This window comes from Rhinatrema bivittatum, chromosome 12 (genome assembly GCF_901001135.1).
Source record: "Rhinatrema bivittatum chromosome 12, aRhiBiv1.1, whole genome shotgun sequence".
Taxonomy (NCBI): domain Eukaryota; kingdom Metazoa; phylum Chordata; class Amphibia; order Gymnophiona; family Rhinatrematidae; genus Rhinatrema; species Rhinatrema bivittatum.
In genome coordinates, this window is record NC_042626.1 from 14,874,638 (window position 1) to 14,897,111 (window position 22,474).

General features: G+C 49.2%; 1 protein-coding gene across 1 annotated transcript in view; it reads right to left on the bottom strand.

The window, feature by feature from the left end:
- Positions 1 to 5,917: 5,917 nt before the first annotated feature.
- The window catches only part of ARL8A (ADP ribosylation factor like GTPase 8A), a 35,513-nt gene continuing 18,956 nt past the window's right edge, over positions 5,918 to 22,474 (bottom strand). Inside the window, exons 2-7 of the mRNA XM_029572717.1 lie at positions 17,623 to 17,703; positions 17,279 to 17,352; positions 16,424 to 16,517; positions 14,598 to 14,665; positions 11,229 to 11,299; positions 5,918 to 10,941 (exon numbers count right to left, since the gene is read on the bottom strand). Coding sequence (XP_029428577.1) covers positions 10,892 to 10,941; positions 11,229 to 11,299; positions 14,598 to 14,665; positions 16,424 to 16,517; positions 17,279 to 17,352; positions 17,623 to 17,703 — 438 coding nt within the window. The 3' untranslated portion in view covers positions 5,918 to 10,891. The remainder of the gene's footprint in view (positions 10,942 to 11,228; positions 11,300 to 14,597; positions 14,666 to 16,423; positions 16,518 to 17,278; positions 17,353 to 17,622; positions 17,704 to 22,474) is intronic.

The window sequence follows — 22,474 nt, forward strand, 5'->3', positions numbered from 1 at the left end:
CAGCTGGTGTCACTGGTCCTCAGGATAATATTTCCCAAGCTTCATGGGCCAGGAAGAAAGTGTGAACTCTCATCCGTGCTTCTGGGACTGAGGCCTTTTTGCAAGGGCAATGCCTGTGACGGATTGCTTTGGAGGTTAGGTAACTTAGGAGCCTTCTTGTCCTCTCCATCCAGAATCCCTCGCATAGAGGAAATTTATGCATGAGGAAAAAGTGAGCCGGCTATTCAGAGTTAAGCAGGGATTATGCCTTAGTCCAAATAAATACCAGATTGTGACAATTTTCCCATGCAGGTCCAACGGGAAGATGCGTTACTGAAGAGGACCGTAAGATCTGTAGCCAAATTAAAAATTAGGGTCAAAAGGGAATAGAGGTGAGGATACAAGGCAGACGATATGTTCCTGCCATCACAATTCTATTTTTCTATGTTTTTAAATCAGTGGTAGGGTTATCAGATGGCTCCAGATCATTTGGCAGGGACCTGTGGTTCTGTTTTCCTTAAGAAAAGCAAGGCTACAGATCCATGCATGCAATGGGATAAAACCAGGACTGACTCGACCTTATGGCCTGGGGGTCCTATCTCCTAGTCACGGGAAAGAGGGAGACAGTGAGCTTTCAGAAGCCATTTAAAATGCAAGGGGAAACCATGAGGTAGAGAAATGGGGAATTTTCCTTGCACTGGGTGCAGAAAATGGTCCCTGGGGGGTTCTCCTACAACCCTCCGAAATCCAAAGAGGTTCCTATTTCCCCAACACGTTTGCAGTGCGCCGAGGAAGGCCCGTCCACTCTGTCTCGGAGAATGGCCAGCAGAGGTCCGCGCGCGCTTCTTCAGAGACCATTCCGGGCCCTGCGATAAACGACGGAGCCCGTCCGAACCGCTTTTCCGAGAGTTGGCGGCTTCCGTCCGTGTTTGTCTTTGGACCTGTGTCCTTCCTGGTGCTCCCATCTCCACCCTCAGAGCCATGAAATGCCATTCAACGAGGGAGTCGGTTGCTAAGAGACAGGCCAGAGAATGGGGGGGGGGGGGGGGTGCATGTGAAATGAATTACACCCACAGGTTTCTCCTCACCCTGTTGCCACGGAGATGAAACTCGCAGTCTTTGTGCAAAGAAAGTTAGTAATTCTATTCCCCCCTCCCCTCCTTTAACACATTTGACAGGTCCTGTGAAGGAATCGTTTAAGAATAGTTAAATATCTTTTAATGGCAATGTCAGATCTCTAGGCAGTTAATTGCCTCTTTTCTTTTGACTGGCATTATCCATCCTTCATGGCTTATTGGCTCGTCTCAACTGGGATATACTTCAAGCACTGCCTAGTTTACGGCCCAGAACGTGAGAGGATTTCGTTTTCTGCCGTACCAGTTCCTTTTATAATCCCCCGGCCTTCCCCTCCTGGAGAGTGAAGGATAAACCGACTTCACGTGAAGCTGCACTAAAGGGGGCAGGGAAGTCCTGCCTGGGGCAGAAAGGTGTCCGTGTGCTTTGTCTCGCAGCAAGGCAGCAGGAGCGAGGCTCTCCCCGGGACTTCCCACAGAATCATCCCACCGCTTGGACTGACCCAACCAACAGATTGGCTTGGTTTACCCTAGTATTGCCCCGACAGGGATCATGCGCTCCCTGCATTCTTCTGGAACGTTATTATTCTCCCATGCCCGCTACGTCGTCGATCCTGAGAAAAGACTGGAAAGGACCTCAGCAGGTCATCTAGCCCCTTTCTCGCCACACAGGAGGATTTACTTCTATACCTAAACCATTCCAGAGAGATATGTCTCTGCTCTGCTCTTAAAATACCTACAGTAAGGGAGATTCAACCACCTCCCTAGAAAGCTTGCTCCAGTGCCTCCCACGATGCCCAGGCTAGATCTCCCCTACTGCAATGCAAAAGCTTGTTCCTTGTCCTAACCTCGGTAGAGCTGGAGCACCATCCTATTCCCAGCCCTGCTTTATGTATTTAAATGTTGTTATGAAGTCACGCTACTCTTTTTGAGAATAAATAATCTCCGAGGCAGGTACAAGAATATTTTGCAACCTAGGCAAACCATCGGTCATGCACCCCCACCTCCCCTCACCTATTGGTGGCAGGTCCCGCACAGCGCTCCATTCATCGTGCTGCTGGGATTTTGCCGCCCCCAAATTTTGCCGCTCTAGGTGACTGCCTTAGTTTTCCTAATGGAAGCACCAGCCCTGCAAACCTCGTTTCCTTTAGCTTCACTCCCAGACTCTTATTATCTCCTACCTAATTCTATTTTTTGTTCTCTCCGGAACTTTCTACATGAGACATGCCATGCTGGGTCAGACCAGTGGTCCATCGAGCCCAGCATCCTGCCTCTGACACTGGCCAGTCCGCGTCACTTAAGATGTATCCGGCAAATCTTAATGGGAAAGTCCCTCCCCAGCGTTTGATCGCCATGTCTGCCAGGCTAATGATTGTTATCGGACCTGTCAAACTTGCCAAACCTTTTTTAAACCCAGCTATACTATTAAGCATGACTGCATCCTCAGGTCACGAGTTCCACAGCTTAATTTTGCATTGACAATTGATTTGTTTTCAATCTGTTCCAAGTTATTTTTATGGAGTGTCCCCTGGTCCTAATACATCCTTGAAGTGCCTGGCTTCATAATGTGTATCTGCTTTGTTACTGGACATTGTTTGACATACGTCAACTCTTGCCTTTGTCTTATTGCTTTCTTAAAAATTAAAAAGGATCCTTGGTTAAAAAAAAGTGAGCAGTGTAAAGGAGACCTGCCTGTTCCTCAGGGTCTAATCCTGTGGGTTTATAAGGCAGCCTGGATGGCAGGACCCAAAAGAAGCCTTGAAATTATAACAACAAATTCACCTTTTTTTTTTTTTTTTTTTTTATTGAGATGCTCATTGGTAGGTGCTGAGCTACAGATCACCTCATTGTTTTTTTTCTTTTCCTTTTGCAAAATTAAATGGCTTAGGTGAGCAGTTCAGCCTCCAGGTTGGGCAGCCATTTTGTAATGAACTTAATTGGTTAATGACATTTCAACTTTTCTGCCCGAGCATTCAGAAACATGACAAAGCTCACAAGAGCATAAGGCTCATGTACACCAGTGCTCACCTCTACAGCCTGGGAGATTTTAGGCCAGTTCTGAATCTCTGACGACCCCCATTCTGCTGCACTCTGGCACCCGCAGGGCTGATTTCAAATGGTTCAAAAGCAGGAACTACTAACGCCATGCAAAAGCCAGGCCTTGCTCCGTGGAGCGGGTCACTTGGCAGCTGTACTGGAGAGGTTGCAGGCATTTTGTTTTCTGAACACCCTGCAGTATTGCTAAAAGTGGGTTTTCTCATTTCCCTTGATAAATATTTGCTGAATGCGCATAGGATGCACATCATTAGAGAAAGAATTATGCTTACTTTACGGTAAAGAAAGGCAAGGGGAAAACAAACCCACCCCAGGAAGGCCAGGGGCTAAATCTCTCCCAGCGCTAACAAGTGACCCAGTACCTGGACGGAGATGTTTGGTCAAACCTGATTATTTCAACTTACATCCCTGTGCACTCTGGGATTTGTAGTCCTTTACTTGAACATTTCAACACTGACATTGTAGGCCTCCTCCCGTTCCCAGAGACCATCAGACCTAGGTCTATTGATGTTCCCACCATGACATTGGCTCGTGTTGACGCAACCCATGAGCGCGCCTTCGCGATGGCTGGACCCCTGCTTTGGAACACCCGCCCTACAGAGACAGGGACAATTTCAAATGTGAAATTACTTCGGAAAGCACTCAAAAATTAATTTCAGAAGGCCTACGGCCTAGAGAGCCGAACCTCCTGTGATATTCCTTGCGGCCTACTAAGATTTGTATTTTCTCTATTACTGCATTGTGCCTTGTTTGTTAACGAATTATGGATGTGCTACTGTACCCCGCCCTGAACGATGGAAGGGCGGGTAAGAAATCTTTTAAAATAAATTACTTCTGTAATCAAAAGGCATCAGATGGTGAGTGCAAGAAGGTCGGGAGCGACCTGCACTCTTCCTCTAGAAATTGGGTCCCTTCTTCCACCTTCCCCAGCCCCAAAACAAGGCCGGGCAGGCACAAAAGGCTAAGAAGCAGGAGGCTGTAGGATAACTTGGGGAGAGGGGAGCCTGGGCGCTTTTTCCAGCTTTCCCCCCCATCCACTCACTCTCTCTGTGCATTCAGGGCCAGCCAAAGGGGCTTTGTTCCAAGCTTGATCACTGTGGGCTAAGACGAGATGAATGCCTTTTGCAATTTTGGAGGATGAATTGAAAAGAAGACGATGTTTTTTTTTTCTCTCTGTATCTTTCTCTCTTTTTTTTTTTTTTTTCCTCCTGAGCGAGGGCCAGTGGGAGAACAATGTCCGTCTTGTTGGTTTTAGAGCTCTGGTGCATGGCAGTGGGGGCAGGGAGGGATCGGTGGAGAAGTGGAACAAGCCCGGCAGTGAATGGAGGGGGGGAGGGAGAGAAGAGGGGGCTCAGATCGTCTACAGCCGAGCAGTGGCAGCCAGGAAAGCCTGGGAGCGCAGCCTCTCTCACGCAAGTATGCAAACAGGCCTGAAAAGGGCTCGACGTGGCCAAACACAGCCACTGCATCTTAAAGGGAAATCCACTGGCTGGAAATAATTGTAGGACAGCATCATCTGGCCCGTGGAAATCCTTCCATTATTAGATGTTCTTGCACAAAGCAAGAATGCCTTATGTGAAGGCTGCATTTATCCATCTGTGACCTAGTTCTAGGATGGCCTCACTTAATATTCATGAACTGTATTTGCATGCATTTGATGCCACACCCCAGGTAACCGCACACACTGCTCTAGGCCAGGGTTTCCCCACTCCAGTCCTAGAGGAAGAACCAGTCCGAGTTTTAGGTTATCCGCCCTGAATATGCATGAAATCGGTAGGGGGCGGGGGGTCTTCATTTTCAGTTTTAAATGTATTTTTCCTGGGATTTTCTATGTTATAGCAAAAAAAATATTCAGTGGAAAAATTACTTTTCCACTGATTTTTCTCCTGTGTTATAACAAAATTCCTACCCCTGTATATTCATTTCCAATACCGTGACAACTAGACTGATTAGGCAAGGCTCTATAGGACATGGTTGGGGAAACCCTGGCCTAGAGTGAGAGATGGACTCGTGCTCCCGTGTTCTCAGCGGTTCCCAAACCTATCCCGAGGGACCCCCAGCCAGTCGGGTTTCTGAGATATCTTCAATCAAAATGCATGAGATAAGATTTGCATTCAGTGCCTTCAGTGCATGCAAATTTATCTCATGGGAGGCACTGTCCTGGTAAATTCTGCAGAGCAGGGACCCCCAAACTGTCCTTGAGGTCCGCGATGGACTCCACAATGAATATGCATGCGCCCTATTTGCATACAACGGAGGCAGCGCATGCTAAGAAAGCTCATGTATATTCCCTGCGCCCTGCATATCCTTGGGATTTCCTTGTTGCTGTCATTTTCAAATCAGCAAAGTAGGCCAACTAACTGGCTTCACTTCCTCAGGACACCCTGATCCTGGTTTTATCCCTGCTGCACACATGGACTTGCAGGTCCTGTTTATTTTAGAGCCACCATCCATAACTGGATCAGCCTGTCCTGAAAAAAAAGGAGTCAGTTGGTAACCATATAGCCAAGCTGGCACGCGCCTTTCCAGGCCGTGAAAAGTCGCTTCGCAATAAACTCCCATTAGCTTCAATCTGCATGTGCCAACGGTGGCAGGCAAAAACCAGTTTCCTGGCATTATGACAGCATTCATCAGAGCCAGAAAAGTATGGCGCCTACTTGGATCCATCTATTTGTTTGCAAAATATTTTTACTGCGGCCCTCCAAATAACCTGCTCCTGGTGGGTTACACTAACGCCACCCGACAGAGATTGTAGGTAAGCACTCAATTTAATGGAACGAGCCAAGTTTAAAAATGATGACGACAGCCCACAAACACAAAATTGTTAATTTATTAGAAGGCCAAAATGATTGTACAGTTACAAGACCCATCTCCCAACAACAGAAAAGGTTTAATATGAGCAAACAACACAAAAAGAGACAGCACTTTACAATTTATTAAATTAAAAATTCATAGAAAATAATTTTCTTGTGCAACTCTGCAAAAAGAACAAAAGAGGAAAATGCATTATGGGTTTATTTTTTTAACAGTTTCGGCTCTTCCAAGTGGCTGCACCTTAAGGAAGGGGAACCCGAACAGCATGCCATCCTGTACAAGAGAGTCAGAGCTGGACAAGAGCACACGAAGCACCAAACGGGGCGTCCTGCTAGCGCCCGACTGCTGGAATGAACCCGGGGCGATCGCTTTCTTGGCAGTGAAGGGAAGGTTCTGAGAACAGGGATGGCAGAGCCCATCCAGGCTGGCCCGTTTCCTTTCCTGTCGCAATCCCGCAGCTTTATCCCCCACCCTCCTCCTCCTCCTCACCAAGGAGCCTCTGGGCTTGGCTCAAGTTTCCTGGAATTCCGGTTTTTGGTTTTGCCTCCGGCGCTGCCCCCCCCCCCCCATGTATCCACACCACTGTCGCCGTGAAGAAATATTTCCTTACGCGGCATCTCAAATCAAGCCCCCTTTTAAGGCTCAAGCCACGAATCCTTGTTCTCATCCGCAACGTCCTTCCCAGCGAAAAGGGAACGGAGTTCCTTTTAAGGGCCCAAGTGCAAGAAGGCTGCACCCACCCTGCCGGCGAGACCAAAGCGGGCAATTGCCCGACCCGTGGCCGGCCGGTCACCACATTTCCATTCCGAAAGCAAGGGCTTCAAGGCGCGTCCTTCAGTCCCCACCCACTTATACTGAGCTTTATCAGGCCAGCATTTGAAAGGGCGATACCTTCTGCAGAAGGGAGGCTGATCTGGAGCTTCCCAGTATAAACTTCCGCACCCTTTCATCAGAGGCCAGGTATTTAATTTATCAGAAAATTCAGAAAGACCAACTAAGCTCCCCTTCATTGGGTGCACCTATAAAAAAAACACTGTTCTGGATCAGTATAGCACTGTCCTTTTCCACGGGACACACAGAACAGAGTCCAGAGTGCATCTGGAGAAGGATCTAGTGATCTGAACTCCCTATCACAGCGGTGGCCAACTCTGGTCCTCCAGGCAGTGCATGCAAATCTACCTCCTGCATATTCATTGTAGATAGCCTGAAGACCCGGCCCGCTTGTGCCTCTCCAGGACCGGAGGTGGCCGTCCTGCTGGAGATGGTCGCGGAGGGTCGGAATGGATGCCTAGAGCCATGTTACAGAATTCACTATGGACCTCCGATTCTACTCTAACAACCTTCCAACGACGCATCAAGAATGGTCAATGAAAGACCAGAAGGAGGGGGAAGCAGGCAGGCTTAACTCAAGCCTTATCTTTTAATCACACAAGCACAGATAATGGAGAATTTTTGTCTGAAAGGTGGTGGCTGTTTTAAGCAGAAAAAAAAAAAAAAAGAATCTCTATTGCAGATTTAGGGGTTGAGAACGGCCTTATGAAGGGTCCATGAAATCAGCTTGTTACTGTAATCAACGGTTTTCTTGCATAAGTCAGGGGCTGTCGTAAGGACGTAAGTCACCCATGGAGTGGGCATGGAGCACAGGTTCCACTGCCTTTTAAATATTTTTAATGCGAACCGGAGACGTTCCAGTTTTGTTTCAGCACTGCTGGAGGTGAGAGTGCGTGGCTTCTTCCAGTCGCAGTGGTGCCTGGTTAGGTTCAGAACGACTGGTGCCCGAACAGGGTATACACGCGAGTGCCTGCATTTTGAATCTTGCACTAGAATATAGTAACGCACATCTAACGAGCCAGGCGGATGGCAGGATTTCTTAAGGCCCATTTTACCACGACAAACATGGCTGCAGCCAAAGTGATGTCAACCACCTGGCACATATGTAAAGGGTCTGACAACACAGAGCTTTTAGGATCTTATTTTATGGACAAAAAAAAAAAAGATGCATGACGACACGCCACAAGAACATAAGAATGGCCACGCTGGTTCAGATCAAGGTTCACTGAGCCCAGCCAATGAATCCATACCTGCAAGTACCTGGCAGATCCCACTCCAAGCGATAGCAATAACTTTCTTTAGTCTCCCCGGCTAATAACATGTTATGGACTTTTCCTCCAGGAACTATTCCAAACTTCTTTAAAACCCCGCTAGGCTCGTCGCCTTGACCACGTTCTCTGACAGCCGATTGCACAGCTTGATAGTGCGCTGAGTGACAAAAGTACTTTTTACAATTTGTTTTAAATCTGCTGGTCGCTGGTTTCATGGAGCCTCCCCTCGTTTTAGTGTTATCTGAAAGGGTAAACGACCGCTCCTCATTTACCCGTTCCACCCCGCTCAAGATGGACGGAGGACAGTGATTAATCCCTCACCACACAAGCTCAGATTGGTTCCGATACTGAGCACAAAGCCCTGCTCAGAGCTACACGATCAGACTGTTCCATTAGGTGACTACCAAAGGGTGGGAAACCCCTACTGCTTTGTTATTGGACCATGGAAAAAAAAAAAGGTTTTCACCAAAAAGTACCCCATATCGGTCCATCTCTTGTTCCCAACTACTACTTGCCTCGTAACATGCAGGATAGTAAATCCTCAGCCAACTAACACCAAGCAACCAGATGGCCCAAAACCATGCCGGCAATGGCTGAAGAGGTCTGACTAGTGAATACCCCTCCTTCTAAGCCCATGGCCAAGTCATGCAAAACGCTTTGGCTCCCCGCACTGCAATATCTGAATGTATGTTGCGTGGTGCATTTTGGGCAAGGTTGTCACCTCACCCAGGTCAACCAGTCCTGGTTTAGCCCCACTGCATGCATGCAGTTCAGATATCCCTAAAAGGACATGCACTGGGATAAATTCATGCTTGACTCGGCCTTTTCAGGCTGACCTTAGTAAGGTGGCAACGGGAAGCACCGCAGAGACCGCTGCTAAATCCCTATCTGCTCGGTTGCATCATTGGCACAGGCTCTGTTGGGAAAAAAAATGCTTCTCAGGAGAACACGGTCCTAAGGAGAGTCTCGGGATCCAGTCCTCGAGAACCGCCCCAGCCAGATGGGGGTCGCAAGATAGGACATAATATTTGCACACGTCGACGAGAGCAAAGCCTGTGGGGCGAAGCTCCAGGATGTGGGCGAGAATCGCTGCTCTGGAGCATCCCAACATTATCAAAAAGACCCATGAACATGGGGTGGGGGAGGGGATGCTCCAGTCGCTTCTGATGCTTCTCAAAAAAAAAGGTGAAGGGCGGGTGCCGTGTTTGGAGGCCGAGGTGGAGCTGGCTGGAGCGGGCAAATGTCACCCGTAAGTTCACTTTCGCTTTACTCAAGGAAATATGCAAATTGTGTAACTTCCGCTGAACAGCAACCCAAGGATGAACTTGAAACATACATCTCCTGGCCCAGCGGCTCGGGGGCTGGCCTGGAGCACGCCGAAAGGGGAAGCTGTAACATGTATAACCTTAAGTCAGGGCTTCCCACAACCTGTCCAGGTGATCCCCACAGCCAAATGGATTTCCCGGCTCTCCCTAACGAATATGCAGATCTCTCTCATGCATATTCATTGTGGATATCTGGAAAACCTGACTGGGAGTGGGGCTCCAGGACAGGTTGGAGAAGCTCTGTGCAAGTTGCCATTGGGTACACCCTTGACTGAAGAAAAAAAAAAAAAAGAGCCTGCTCATGACTAACAGCTCTTTGAACCAATGACTGCATTCGTTTCCCCCCAGAAAAAAAAAAAGAGTCAGGCTTTGAAAGCAGCAGAAATAGCCAAACGTGTATTTCATTTTCAGAAATCATTCAGCTGGCAGGAGAGAAAGGAAACGGCCATCTTGGATTGCAATCCCCAAAACCAGGGGTGGGCAGTCCCGGTCCTGGAGGGCCGCAAACCAGGCGGATTTTCAGGATATCCCTCGTGAATGTGCCTGAAATAGATTTGCATACAGCGGAGGCAGAGTGCGGGCAGATCTCTCTCACGAATAGTCATTAGGGATATCCTGCGAACCAGGCGGGTTTGCAAGGCCTCGAGGACCGGGACTGCCCCTCCCCTGCCCAAAAACGCCCTTCGCCTGCAGTCTCGCTGGTCCCACTCCTGGCGAGATAACAACGTGCCGTGTTTTTGGAAGTTCCTCTTCTCGAGTCACCTACACTGCCCCACCCTCCTCCCTTTCCAAGCAAATCAGGAGGGGACGGTGAAGCTAATCTGCCTCTTATCAACGCTCCAAGCAGATGGCACAAGGACAGATGGAAAAGGCTGAAATGGAGACAGAGCCACAGTAAAAAAAAAATAAATAAATAAAGGGGGGGGGGGCATGCCTCTTTTAGCAAGAAAAGAAAGGAGACCCAGGAGTAAGACCAGAAAATGGAAGCCGGAGAGAGAGAGGATGGAGGCAACAAACTGAGGTGCTGCTGCTCCACGGCACCAAACACCAGCAACAGAACGAGAAGATGCTGGATTTGATTTTCTTTCTTTTTTTGTTTTTCTTGCGCGGTCACTGCCGGGAACGAGAAGGCAGGGAGCCTCCCACCCCCAACTCATTCCCATTGGCCCCGAACACTGGTTCTACCTACCTGACGGTCAATTTTAGTCACAACTCGACTGGTTTTTGTTTTTTTTCTTAAATTAAAAAATTAAAATATATATACATATATTTATATACATCAACGACAAACGAAGGGCGTGAGAGAGGAAGGGAGGAAGGAAGAAAAGGGGGCCAGGAGAAGATGTAAAACAGGAGGTGAACCTTTCGTAGGACAGGAAAGTGGGATTTCCCCTAAAAATATTGATCTAGAGAGAGAGGGAGAGAGAGAGATAGGGAGAGAGATAAGGAGAGAGAGAGACAGGTGAATATGTGAGAGCGCGCTATTGGCCTCGGGTTATTCACTGGGGTGGACCCCCGAGGCGCGACGGGGGCTGAAGGGGCCTCAGCTTCTCCTGGACTTCGAATGCTGAATGAGCCACTGTAGAGTAATGTCTGAAAGAGAGGAGCAGGAGAAGACGTTTAGGTCGGGCTCTTCCCCTGTCCCGAAAGACGGGTGCAAGGTCTTCCAGACACCGAGGGCGGATGGGGGGGCGGACTCCCCAAGCTTGTTAACTCCGTCCCCCCGTCACAAATATTTTGCCCTCCTAAGTCGCGCAGGAATGCGTCCAGATTTAAGCGAAGCCTTGGCCCTCAGCTGAGAGCCCCCCCCCCCCCCCCAGAGCTGCTTCCCTTTTACCTTCTCCCTCCCCCCTGGATGAGAGTAAAGAGCTGGTACAAACCAATGTTGTCTTTCTCTTTGCAGGAGATGGAGTAGCAGCAAATCTCTCTGTCCTGGATAGCTGAGAGGTTCCTGGGGAAAAAAGAAAAAAAAAAAAAACAACACAACCCACAATTTTATTTATTTATTTATTTTAAATCTTCGTTCTGACTCGACGCTTCTTTACCCCTCTCCCTCCCGGCTCCGTTTCCATCTTTGCTATTACTCGGCACAGATCTTCCATGCACGGGGTTGGGTTACCAGGGGGACTCCCGTCGTCAGCTACCTCGGGCCGAGTCAGATCCCTGGGCCCTACCCCCCACCGCACGCGGGGAAGCGGTCGCCCTGAAACCGAAACCCCCCCCCCAAGCGGCGCGGCAAAAAAAAAAAACCAGGACCGGCTCGGCGACCCGGAGTCCAGACGATCGCCCTCGCCCAGGACAAGGCGGATGGTTAGCAGGCGCCGGTGCGCCTCACCGTTAAAAGAGCGCCGTCATGCGAGAGCCCGGCTGCGAGGCGTCGCTGCGGGCAGCGACCACACCGGTACCAGCACCTACTGTCAACGTTATCACCACTCACGGTTTTAGGTTTTTAATTTTAAAACTCGCTGGAGCGGGAATCCTCCCGTCTGCGTTCCGTGCCAGAGATAAACGATAACGGGGCATTTTGAACAGCAGATAACTTAACAGCACCCAAAGCTGGAAACTAAAATGTAGTGAGAATGGGCGAGTGTGTGTTGAGGGATGGGTTGATGTCTTGAGACAGGAGGTTATCTTTTGATGAATCGATGTACTGATTGTTTGATTCGTTCTCTTTCATGTTTTATATTAATAATTTGTATAAACAGACTTTATGAAGGTTTTATTGTTCACCGCGTAGAAATTATGCTTTGCAGCGTATACATTTCGAATAAGGAATATCCGTGAGGCCGTGTCAGCCAATCCAGTGATCCGATTGGCTGAGCAGGCCCCCTTCCCCAATGCTCCACGATGGTCATGACACACGTTTTACGTGAAGGTGTAACGTGGTGAATTTCCAGCAGCAGCCTAATTTTAATGGGGACGTTCCGAGGTTGGCCGATAATGCAAAAGTTGGTTCTCTTAGGGTTTCCACCTCATCCCCCGGGTAATGGAAGGGGCTGACCCAGTCCTGCTTCTGCCTCCCTGCCTGCAGGGATTTCTAGGTTCTGATTCCCCCCTTGCTGTGCCTAAGAAAATCAGGGCATGCAATAGGGCAGCCTGTGAGGACCCTCAACGCCTGCCACCAAGGCACCCGTTTATTGTAAATCGCCTAGAATTGTAGATTGGCGATAAATCAATCAATAAATAAGTGCCAAGAAGTGTCCCCTGCCTTTCCTCCTTCCGCCCTTTATCCACCAGAACAAAATAATTCATCAATACCTGCTGAACTTTTATCATAACACTGTCGTATTTATGCATTTGGTTATTTATGTTCCGTTCCATAGTGAGGTATTGCCACAGTTTCTCACATATTCTTATTTACTCACTATGCTACTCTATTACATTAATAGACTGAAATGTTAATATTGCTCTGTGCAATCTCTCCCCTTTTCCAGCTCCAAGTTGATTTCCCTGATTTATTGTAACTTTCTCAATTCCTATATCTGATTCACGATATTTAAAGTTCAAGGTTCTTTTTGAGAACATTGTTTTACGTTATGTTATGTTTTACACACTTTGTTAATTGTAAACCGGGTTGATGTGATGCCTGTCATGAAACTCGGTATAACAAAAACAATAAATAAATAAATAAATAAATAAATAAAGTCTCAGGGACTTCAAAGCAAAAAGGTACTTTATCTAAAGCTACACCTGTGTGAAATTATTATTCATAACGCAGGAACTAACTGAATTGGTGATTTTATTGGGACACCCTCTGTGGGAGAAGGGGATTTGTGAACCTACATTTTGTTACAGAAAATGCAGGCCCCTGGACTCCAGCATCACCAGATACAGGTTTCGTGCAATGCATTGTGGAAAAGATGCATTTCTGCCAAGCCAACACGTTTCTTCGCTGCCCTCCTGTGGCTATGGTTTGTTACTGCTAGCAGCTTTGTAGAATTCTGCTATTGAGTAGGGATTCGTTTCCAGGAAGGGAGGGGACTGGTGCTTATTGAGCACCAGTCCCCTCCCGGTACAGGGTGCTGCTGGGCAGGACTGGGGTGCATTGGCTGAGCTGTGCCTGTGTGTTCGGGAGGGTGGTTATTGAGTCTCAGTACTGAAACAGTACAGGGTGCTGCTGGGCAGGACTGGGGTGCATTGGCTGAGCTGTGCCTGTGTGTTCGGGAGGGTGGTTATTGAGTCTCAGTACTGAAACGGTACAGGGTGCTGCTGGGCAGGACTGGGGTGCATTGGCTGAGCTGTGCCTGTGTGTTCAGGAGGGTGGTTATTGAGTCTCACTACTGAAACAGTACAGGGTGCTGCTGGGCAGGACTGGGGTGCATTGGCTGAGCTGTGTCTGTGTATGTGTGGGAGAATGCTCAATATTTGGAAAGCAGGGAGTGCTCATTTAACATTTTACCATTGCATTTGAAAACGGTTTTGCCAGTTTTTTAAATTAATTTCAAAGCTTAACTCAATTCATTTTGCTGCCTGAAACCAGTTCCTGGACTTACGAGGTAAGAGAAAGTTAAATGTGGCCTATGCTGTAGATTAAGGTTGTGGTGAATTGTTAAAGCAGTGAGCGGGTGCACTGCACAGCTCCTGTCTATGGTCCCATCCAATGCTAGAGACCTTTCTCCCTCTCGTCCCATGGATGCACCCTGTGAACGTTTTACAGCAGATCACATCCCAGTACCAAACCCTGTGCAATGGGGATCCAGGGCTCCCTGGCACGGGACAAGCAGAGGAACCTAGCTTCAACCATCACAGGGGCCGTTCAGAATGGAACAAAATCACAGGAGCTGCAGCAGAATAGAAGAACTTATCTGGGATCTGCAGGGCTGCATCGCACTGCGGTTCACAGCTGGAACACTGCAGGTGTGACGCTGTCTCTTGGAACGGCTACAGATTGTGCCGTTAGCATCCTGTATTACGTCCTCCAGCCGGCCAGGGAAGCAGCGGTAACGACGCTTTGACTTACATTCCACCTGCAGGGCCTTTCAGGATCCGCCAGGTGCTGCTCCGCCCCTTCCCCAATCTGCCTCCATGCACTGGAGACTTCGCTCTTGGCTCCGGGGCCGGGCAGCACACAGCAGGAGAGAGCAAGCACAGCCTGGAGGGCGAGGGCCTCCACAAACAACAGCGCCACCTACTGGCTGCCACCATAAAACGAGCGATGAGGGGGACTGAAAGTGGGTTGGACATGGAGGAGGCCAGACATGTCCCACCCCAAGTAAGGAGGGAGAAAGCGACCCGGCGAAGGCACTCACATTTTTTCAATTAGCTCTTTCTCGTCCAAGGCACCTGGGAGGTCTCGTTTGTTTCCAAGGACTAGAACCTGAAGCAGAAAGAGACCAACAAAAAAAGGGTTTCAAAGCCTTGACAATGATCTTTCCTGGTGCTGTCGCCCTGGCCAGCATTGACCGGATGCCGTACCCCCTCCCCCCCCCCCCCCCACCAGCAGCGGTCACCCTTGCAAACGAGGGCTGAAATCGTCCCCTTATTGCACGCCGCGTACGGCGGGAATATTTCTCCGTCACCCAGGGGATGATCGAGCCTCGTTAAGACAGGAATCACCTCCGAGGCACGGGGCTGTTTTTTCCAGTGTCGTGGCAAAGGCCACGGGAAAAGTTCCGGGATTTCTGGAGAGGCCTGGTCGGTGACGTTTCACTTCCCCCTCTGCAGGATCGCGCCCTCTCTAGAAGCCTCACGCTGGGTGGCAGGCTGAAGCCTTGGGCAACCAGCCCTATAAAGGCACTGGCCAAGTCCATTCGCTTTGCACAATTCTCAGTTCGTGCCACTTTGGCCTAAGGATGTGAAATTTCCCGTACCTTCTGGAAAGGGGGTGGGGGAGGAATTCACCAAAAATCGTGCAAGAGAAAACTTGTCCAAAAAACCCCAAAACTACAGGGCTTCTGGCTACGATTTAGATTTCAGCTTTTTTTGCTGTGGGTTTCCCCCTCCCTTGAAGTGAGGCATTTATTTCTAAATTGTGCAAAAGCCCAGGCATGTTTTTTGCATATTTGGCCCCCTACCAAACTGAATCTGATGCTGTGCGTGTGGTACTGATCAGGATTCAGGTCGCCTGCCCTTACCGAAAGCAAAATAACATTTATGGAGGCAAAGGACAATTCCTCTCAGAGCAGGGGACGAGAAGCTGTTCAGGCCCCGAGGCAAACATGATGCCAGGAACAGAGATGGATCTGAAGGCAGCGCCTGCAAACTGCGGAGAAATTATCTTTGATTTCCCAGCCGCCTGCCTTGCGAGTGCTCTCACGCCTGCAGGGGGCGGTCTTGTGCAGCTGCTCGTTCAGGCTTGATAACGGGCAGCGGGACAGAGCCAAGGGTCCGGTCCTCACTACAAGGCCAACGTCAACGCTTAGATCACATGGTGAATACTTTACGCCGCCGCACAGACTGCAGGAAATCAAAGTCAATAGTCTGCTGTGTGGTGCAGTCCTGCAGCCTGGGCTGGGCTGGACTAGGAAAAGCAGGGCCAGGTGGTCACTTGACCATCCCCACTGGATCCTGCTCGGCTCACAGAGGAGTTCTAGCCAGGACAAATAAATTAAAAGTGGTCGGCCGTCATGGTAGAACGTTCTGGGGCCTTGCAAGTGCTACCAATAAGGAAATGACTTTTATAGGCAGGAAGAGGGCTTGTGTGTCTCAAGTGATTTCCCCCTCCTCCCAGTCTCTCTTTCCCCCTTTCTTTTCTGATCTCAGCTGCTGCAGAGCTTTGGGAGGGGGGGCAGCAGCCGATGCAGTCCACGGGATCTCGCATCCTTACGTCTCAGTCCAGGACAGACTGGAGAGGGGCGATCTTCAGGCCAGAGGCTGGCGCAAGCCCTTCCTCGCTACTTTGCCCTCAGCCCCTACAGAGGACTGGGCACACCCAGCATGCAAACCCATCTAAGGATTTTTACAGGGAGGATGGATCGTCTCCGGCCCTACCCACAGGGCACGGCCTCCTTGATATTCCGAAGGATGCAAACCTGACCAGTGCGGGACCCTAAGAGGGATCACAAGTTATTATGGGAGACTGGATCACGGCAAGGCGAGCCTGGCCGCCGGGACGACGGAGGCCCCGAGAACTCACAGGAATGCCCTGCAGCTGGGGCTTGTCCAGCAAGTTATGTAGCTCGTTCTTGGAGGCCTCGATCTTCTCTTGGTCTGCAGCGTCCACCATGTACCTGCAACAAGAAGCACAGGACGTTATCAACGTGCGGGGACGTGCGGTCGTCGCATCCGCATCGGCGGGTGCGCGCGTAGCTCACCGACTTCCTAGCACACGCGGGAAAAACGGAGCCCGTGCGAGTATCTCATTATTAAAAATACTCGCATGCTCTCTGTTTCCCCGCGTGTGCTAGGAAGTCAGCGGGACACACGTGTACCTGCCGAAACGGATCTGCTGAATGCACATCCCTGTAGGCTAGCCAGGAAGCAGGAGCAGGTTTTTTTTTTGTATGCGCAGAGCCCAGGCGGCCAGGACGCAGGTTCTCTGGGGGTAGGGCCTGTTTCCTCCATCACTGCTAGGGACAAGAATACTGACAAAGCAAGGCCACCAAAATGACACATGGCCCGAGGAAGCTAAAGATGTCCTCTCTGGAAGAAAGAAAAGGGGGGAAGCCGATGCAAACATTCAAGTACCAGGCAGACCTCAATAAATTACAGAAGGAAGCATTGACCATAGAATGAAAAGTTTCAGGACAAGGGACGTCATCCCAGAAAGCCGGTGGACCCCTGGAACAGTCTTCCAGCAGAGGTCAGGACAGGGGGTGACCGAATGCAAGCGTGCGTGTCGGAGGGAGGGCGAGGTAACGCAGCACAACAGGCAGGTACGAAGGGGCAAACTGGGTGCAGACCCGCTGGTCCTTTTCTGCTGACGTCGTCTATCCACGCCAGAAGCAAAGGCCCAAGGCTGGACACCTGACCACCGTCTTCCTGTACTTACACAATAGCACTGACCCCTCGACAGTATCGCTCCCACATGCTTCGGAAGCGAGGCTGGCCCCCAATGTCCCAGAGCTGCAACAAGAAGGTGGGAAAAACAGATCTCAATACAGAGGTTGGCTGCACAAAACACAAAATCATTTCAGGCAATGCCAGTATTAAGTCTACACTGCTGCCAGCGGAAGTCATCAGGTTAACAGTGTCAGGTACACTCTGCCCTCACCCCACCCAGAAGTGGCACAAGCAGCAGAAACATGGCCAGGGAACCAGAGCCACGTAAGTCCCAGGAGTCCCGCGCTCCGGGACCTCTGCTGAGCCCCCATCCCGTACGAGCCCAGGTCCTACCTTAATGGTCACGTTGCCTTTGGTGATCTTCCTCATGTTGAAGCCCACGGTTGGGATCATGTCCTCATTAAACTGTCCTGACTGCAAAAGACACAACCACAGAAACTTCGGGTCTGATCTACTTCATCCACACCAATACCAGTGCATAACTTGCTCAAAAAAGTATCTACCGAAAACAAAAAAAAAAAAAAAAAAAAGAGGCAAGATCCACCATATGAGACAAATATCAATATGAGAATACAGAACGGGGATTCAGCAAGCTTAAAACAGCCAACGCTGGTCTTCTCTGTCATTAACCCCAGAGTTTTTTTGTTATATGCCCTCTTATCATCATTTGCTAGCTTTCCTATTGCCATCTGTAAATAAATGCCTCCAAACAAACTCAGCTAACTGAGGTACGCTCAAAACATCCAAGACCAAAAGAGTCCTGGCATCAGCTGAGGTTTTGCGAATTGGACTGCACCAGGGGCAAACTTCCGATGCACTTATCTGGATCGGCGGTCAACTTCAGGGCCAACACCTTACACCTCAGCAAACAGGATGCCTTCTGGTTTCAGTGTTCTCGCCTGTGATCTACTTTATGCCAGGGACAACCAATCTACGGTGCAATGTGGCACTCAAGGCCAACGGTGCCATCATTCAAGAGGCACAGCTCCTCAATCAGTACCATAGAAAGCCACTGATCAGGTGCCTAGTGTGACCACGGTGACCCTTATTTAGCCAACCATGTCCACCACCTGGAGGCCTAATGGCCAAACTCAAGAGGGACTGTGGCTACCCTGCTTCTAACTGCAGACGGAGCCCTACTGCTGCTCGCCAAGCCGATCGCTATAGACGTTTGTCATTTCTTTGATCACTTGAATTCAATGGGCTAAAATCTGTGGAACAGATAAGTTTCCTACATGGTTGTCATGAAGTAACAATATTTCACCAGCTGCTGACCTCACCCAGGCCTGCCCCACCGTGCAGCATTTCTGGGCAGCCCCCCCCTGTTTTCCTCAGGTCCTAGTAGTCCCAAAGGGAATACAGGAAGCAGTCACGTGACTCTTGAAAATAGGACAAGAGCAGCTGAAATTAACAGCCAAGAAAGCCTCGCGCAGCCTTAACATAGTAATATGTTCACCTGATCTAATAAGATATTATTGTGCAGTTCCCGATCGCACAGCAACAACTTACAAAAACCAAACAAACCAACCTTCCAGCTCCTGCCATTTTCTGAGAGGGGGCATTTTAACGTGAAGCTCCCCTTGCAATTTCTTGATATGAAAATCGTAACTCTTTCACTCTTACCATGGTCTCTCGAGACTAAAATCTCTCTCCTTCTCTACCTGCTCTTATCAGGACGCCATCAAACACTGAGCGAAGTGGCTTGCTCCTAGATCCGGGACTACCGTAAACATTAACTTGCGTCCGGCCCTTTGGATTTCGCCAGGCCCTCTCCACCAGGGCTCCTCAGCCTCGCCAAACCCGATGTTCTGACTTGGTCATAGGGAACGAGCACGTGCGTCACCAGCCCTGCGATCTCACCTGCGGCGCGCTGCTTGCAAGTCACTTTCTCTGTCCTCTAGTCCAGCGGCTCCCAGCCTTGTCCCGGGGACCTCCCCAGCCCGTCGGGTTTTCAGGATACCCGCAGTGACTATGCGTGAGACAGATTTCCAGGCAATGGAGGAGGAAGTGCACTCAAACCTCTCTCTCCTCCATGCTCATTGCGGATATCCTGAAAACCGGACGGAAAGGGAGGTCCCCCAGGACAGGGTTGGGAACCTCTGCTCTAGCCCATTTGTCTCCTCAGACTTCACCGTTGGGCCAGACTGGATAACTCGTATCTTGATGCAATAAACAGCACCACAGCTTCCAAAAGAACCTGCTTTCCTACAGGACCAACAATGGCTGCTGAACTCTGCGCGCAGGTAGCGCACCGGTGACCTGGCAGATCTCCAGCGGCCCATCGGACTGGCCCTGCGCTGCTTTTTAATGAGATATTGGCAAGTCCCTCACAGGGCAGTTCAGGTTTGGTGTCATCTGTGTTCTAGGCCAGCAGCCTGGCTACAAACCAGAGCGTGGCCAGACTGATCCTGAAACGTAAGCTATGCCATAAGCAACAGACCCTCCCCTGCCCTACTGAATGCACTGCCAGCAACGGCGCTGCGTCTGTCTTGTCGCTTTGATACTGCTGCACAGGAGCAAAAAAACAAAATTAACCCAGCCACTACTATTACAAAGGTAAGAGCGCTCGGAGATTAGAGACGAGAAAGAGAGGGAGACCCTTCACTAGTGAACAAAAGGCCAAGGTAAGAAGGATGAATGGAAACGGAGAGGAATGTGACTGGTCTCCCCAGGCTGCCATCTTCTTGGTTCTGCTTCCGCCCCGGTGATTTCATGTGCTGGGAAGCACATTGCGCCCCCAAAGCCCCTCAATAATTATCATTAGGAGAATGGGTTTCTCCGGTCCCGAGGGAGCTCTTAGAAAGGATCCGACATCTGCCCAATTATTCCCCACCACAGCCTTTAGTGGGATGTGCGCAGAACGCCACTTACCATTGCAACCTTGGCTGCTGCTAGGAAAGTACATTCGTCTCCTGTGAATATCAAGCGCCGCGAACAAGGAATTTACTCAGAATCCGATCCCAGACGGAAAAACACTCGAACATAAAATCCGCCTTAAAATATAATCACCGCTCCTTTCCACCCCAAAACGCAGGCACATACACAAGCTTGCCCTGCACAGTCAGCAAAAGGCTTCCAGATTTGTTTTTTTCATACCTGTGTTACCCCCCTTCAATCTCCTACAAGTTAACCTCGCCCCTTAAAAGCAGGCGTCTAAATTGGGAGTGGGTCGGGAGTCCCCCATCCTCTGTTTCTACCATGGCCAAAGCACGAATAATTCCAGGTCAGGTGAAATTCAACCCGAGTTCAACTGAAGTTCCCCCAATCTCCTGGAGTGGGAAGTTTGTTGAATCACACAGACTCCTCCCTCCCCACTGCAAACCCGGGGGAAGATCCCAGCAGACGTCACTGAGAACCCATGTGGATCCCACCTTTCACATTAGGTCCCTGCAAAGCGTCTTTAGTTGCCGTCATGTCCGTCTCTCCATGCGCATGCAACGGGGGGGACCCCTCTTCTTTAGACAGCTTTGGTTGAAATTCGGCAAGTCCGCACTCCCGCCAAGTTTCAGCCCAATCTGCCCAAGAGGGCGGCCCCTGGTGGACGTGCCGGGAGAGAGCGGCCGTCTGCAACTGGCAGGAGCACGTGAGATCATTCATAAAGCCCTCCACAATCCCGAAATGAAATGGTTTAATAACCCATTACAATTTCAGACATCTAACAGACCAACTAGAAATCCATACCTCGCCACCTTACAGACCCCCTCGCCCAAACTATTTAACCATGCATCTACCAAAGCCCGAGCTTTTTCCTTAACTGGCCCCATGTTATGGAACACTATGCCCACGGAACTACGTCTTGAGATGTCTACTAAGATATTCAAGCAAAAACTCAAGACATGGTTATTTACTCAAGCCTATACATGATACCTATAGGTGTTTCTACACCCTATACCTACCGTTCTTTTATTCACCTAATACCTCTATCGCGCTCCTTATAACTACCCTATACCTTTAACACACCTTTTATTTAACCGCTACTATGTGGTACCGTCTTCACCTCCTCCATTTGCCATCTCTAAGCTACAACTCCATTTTTTCACTTCTCCTTTTAAATTATATTTTTATATTTCCTAGGCTCCCTATATTTTTCATTTAAATTATGTTTAATTCCTTACCATTTTAGGTTGCGTTCAATTGATATATATTGCATTAGTTATGTTTACTTGTTTTTATGTATAAGACTTCATATATTATCTTTATGTTAAATGTATAACGCCCCGGCGTATGTTCCTGTTCTATGTACACCGACGTGATATCTCTGATGAGCGGTGGTATATAAAAAAACAATAAATAAATAAATAAATAAAATAAAACACGAAGCGATGAGAAACCGTGTCTTCACCGCGTGACGCTGCAAGCGCGACCAGCTCCGAATTAAAAAAAAAAAAAAAAAAAGAATTTAAAAATGTTAAACTCCACTTTGAACCTACTTGTTGCGGATTTCTGCAACTCAGCAAGTCCAGCTTGAAATCTGGGGCAGATTCATGGATTTTTAGAAAGGAAAAAAAAAAAAAGTTTCATCAACTCAATCCTGTTGCAAACCTGCAAAATTCTTGCGAGGCCCTTGAATTTGTTTGCAGTTCTAGTTAATTTATGTTCCAGTTCACACATCTCTAGCGATTGAGGGCCGGATTCATAAGCTTCCCTCCTGCAGACCCGGATTGGAAGAAAGACCTGAGTGAATCGGCCCTAGGCTTGCCTGCCAAACCTCTCGCCCTTCCCCCAGCTGCATTTTGACTGGACCCATACTGGGATGAATCCTGGTTCGTTGCGCCCCTTGCTCCTTCCCAGAACGGTCCAGGACTGAGGCCGGAAGCTGCCATGCATGAAAGACGGAGCCATCCGCACAGGGAGGGAGGCAGGAGATTATAATCGGCCTGGGGAAGTAGGATTTATGAGATTCAGCCATGATCAGCGACTCTTCGGGGGCAGGCCTGCAGATCATTTACCTCCCAAAAGTTCAGATTCCCACTGGCTTAATGTTTTGAATCAAAAAAAAAAATGTTTCCTGGCTTTTGTGGGATTAAGCTCTGCTCTCAGATAATTTTTTTTTTGACAGAAACTTGTGCTAGAATGAATAAACAGCGGGGGGTCAGGGCATGGCTGGCACATGCTTCCCAGTAGTAACACCGCTTGGCTCTCTGTAACAGATTAATTTAGAGGACAATTAAATTATATGAAGGCA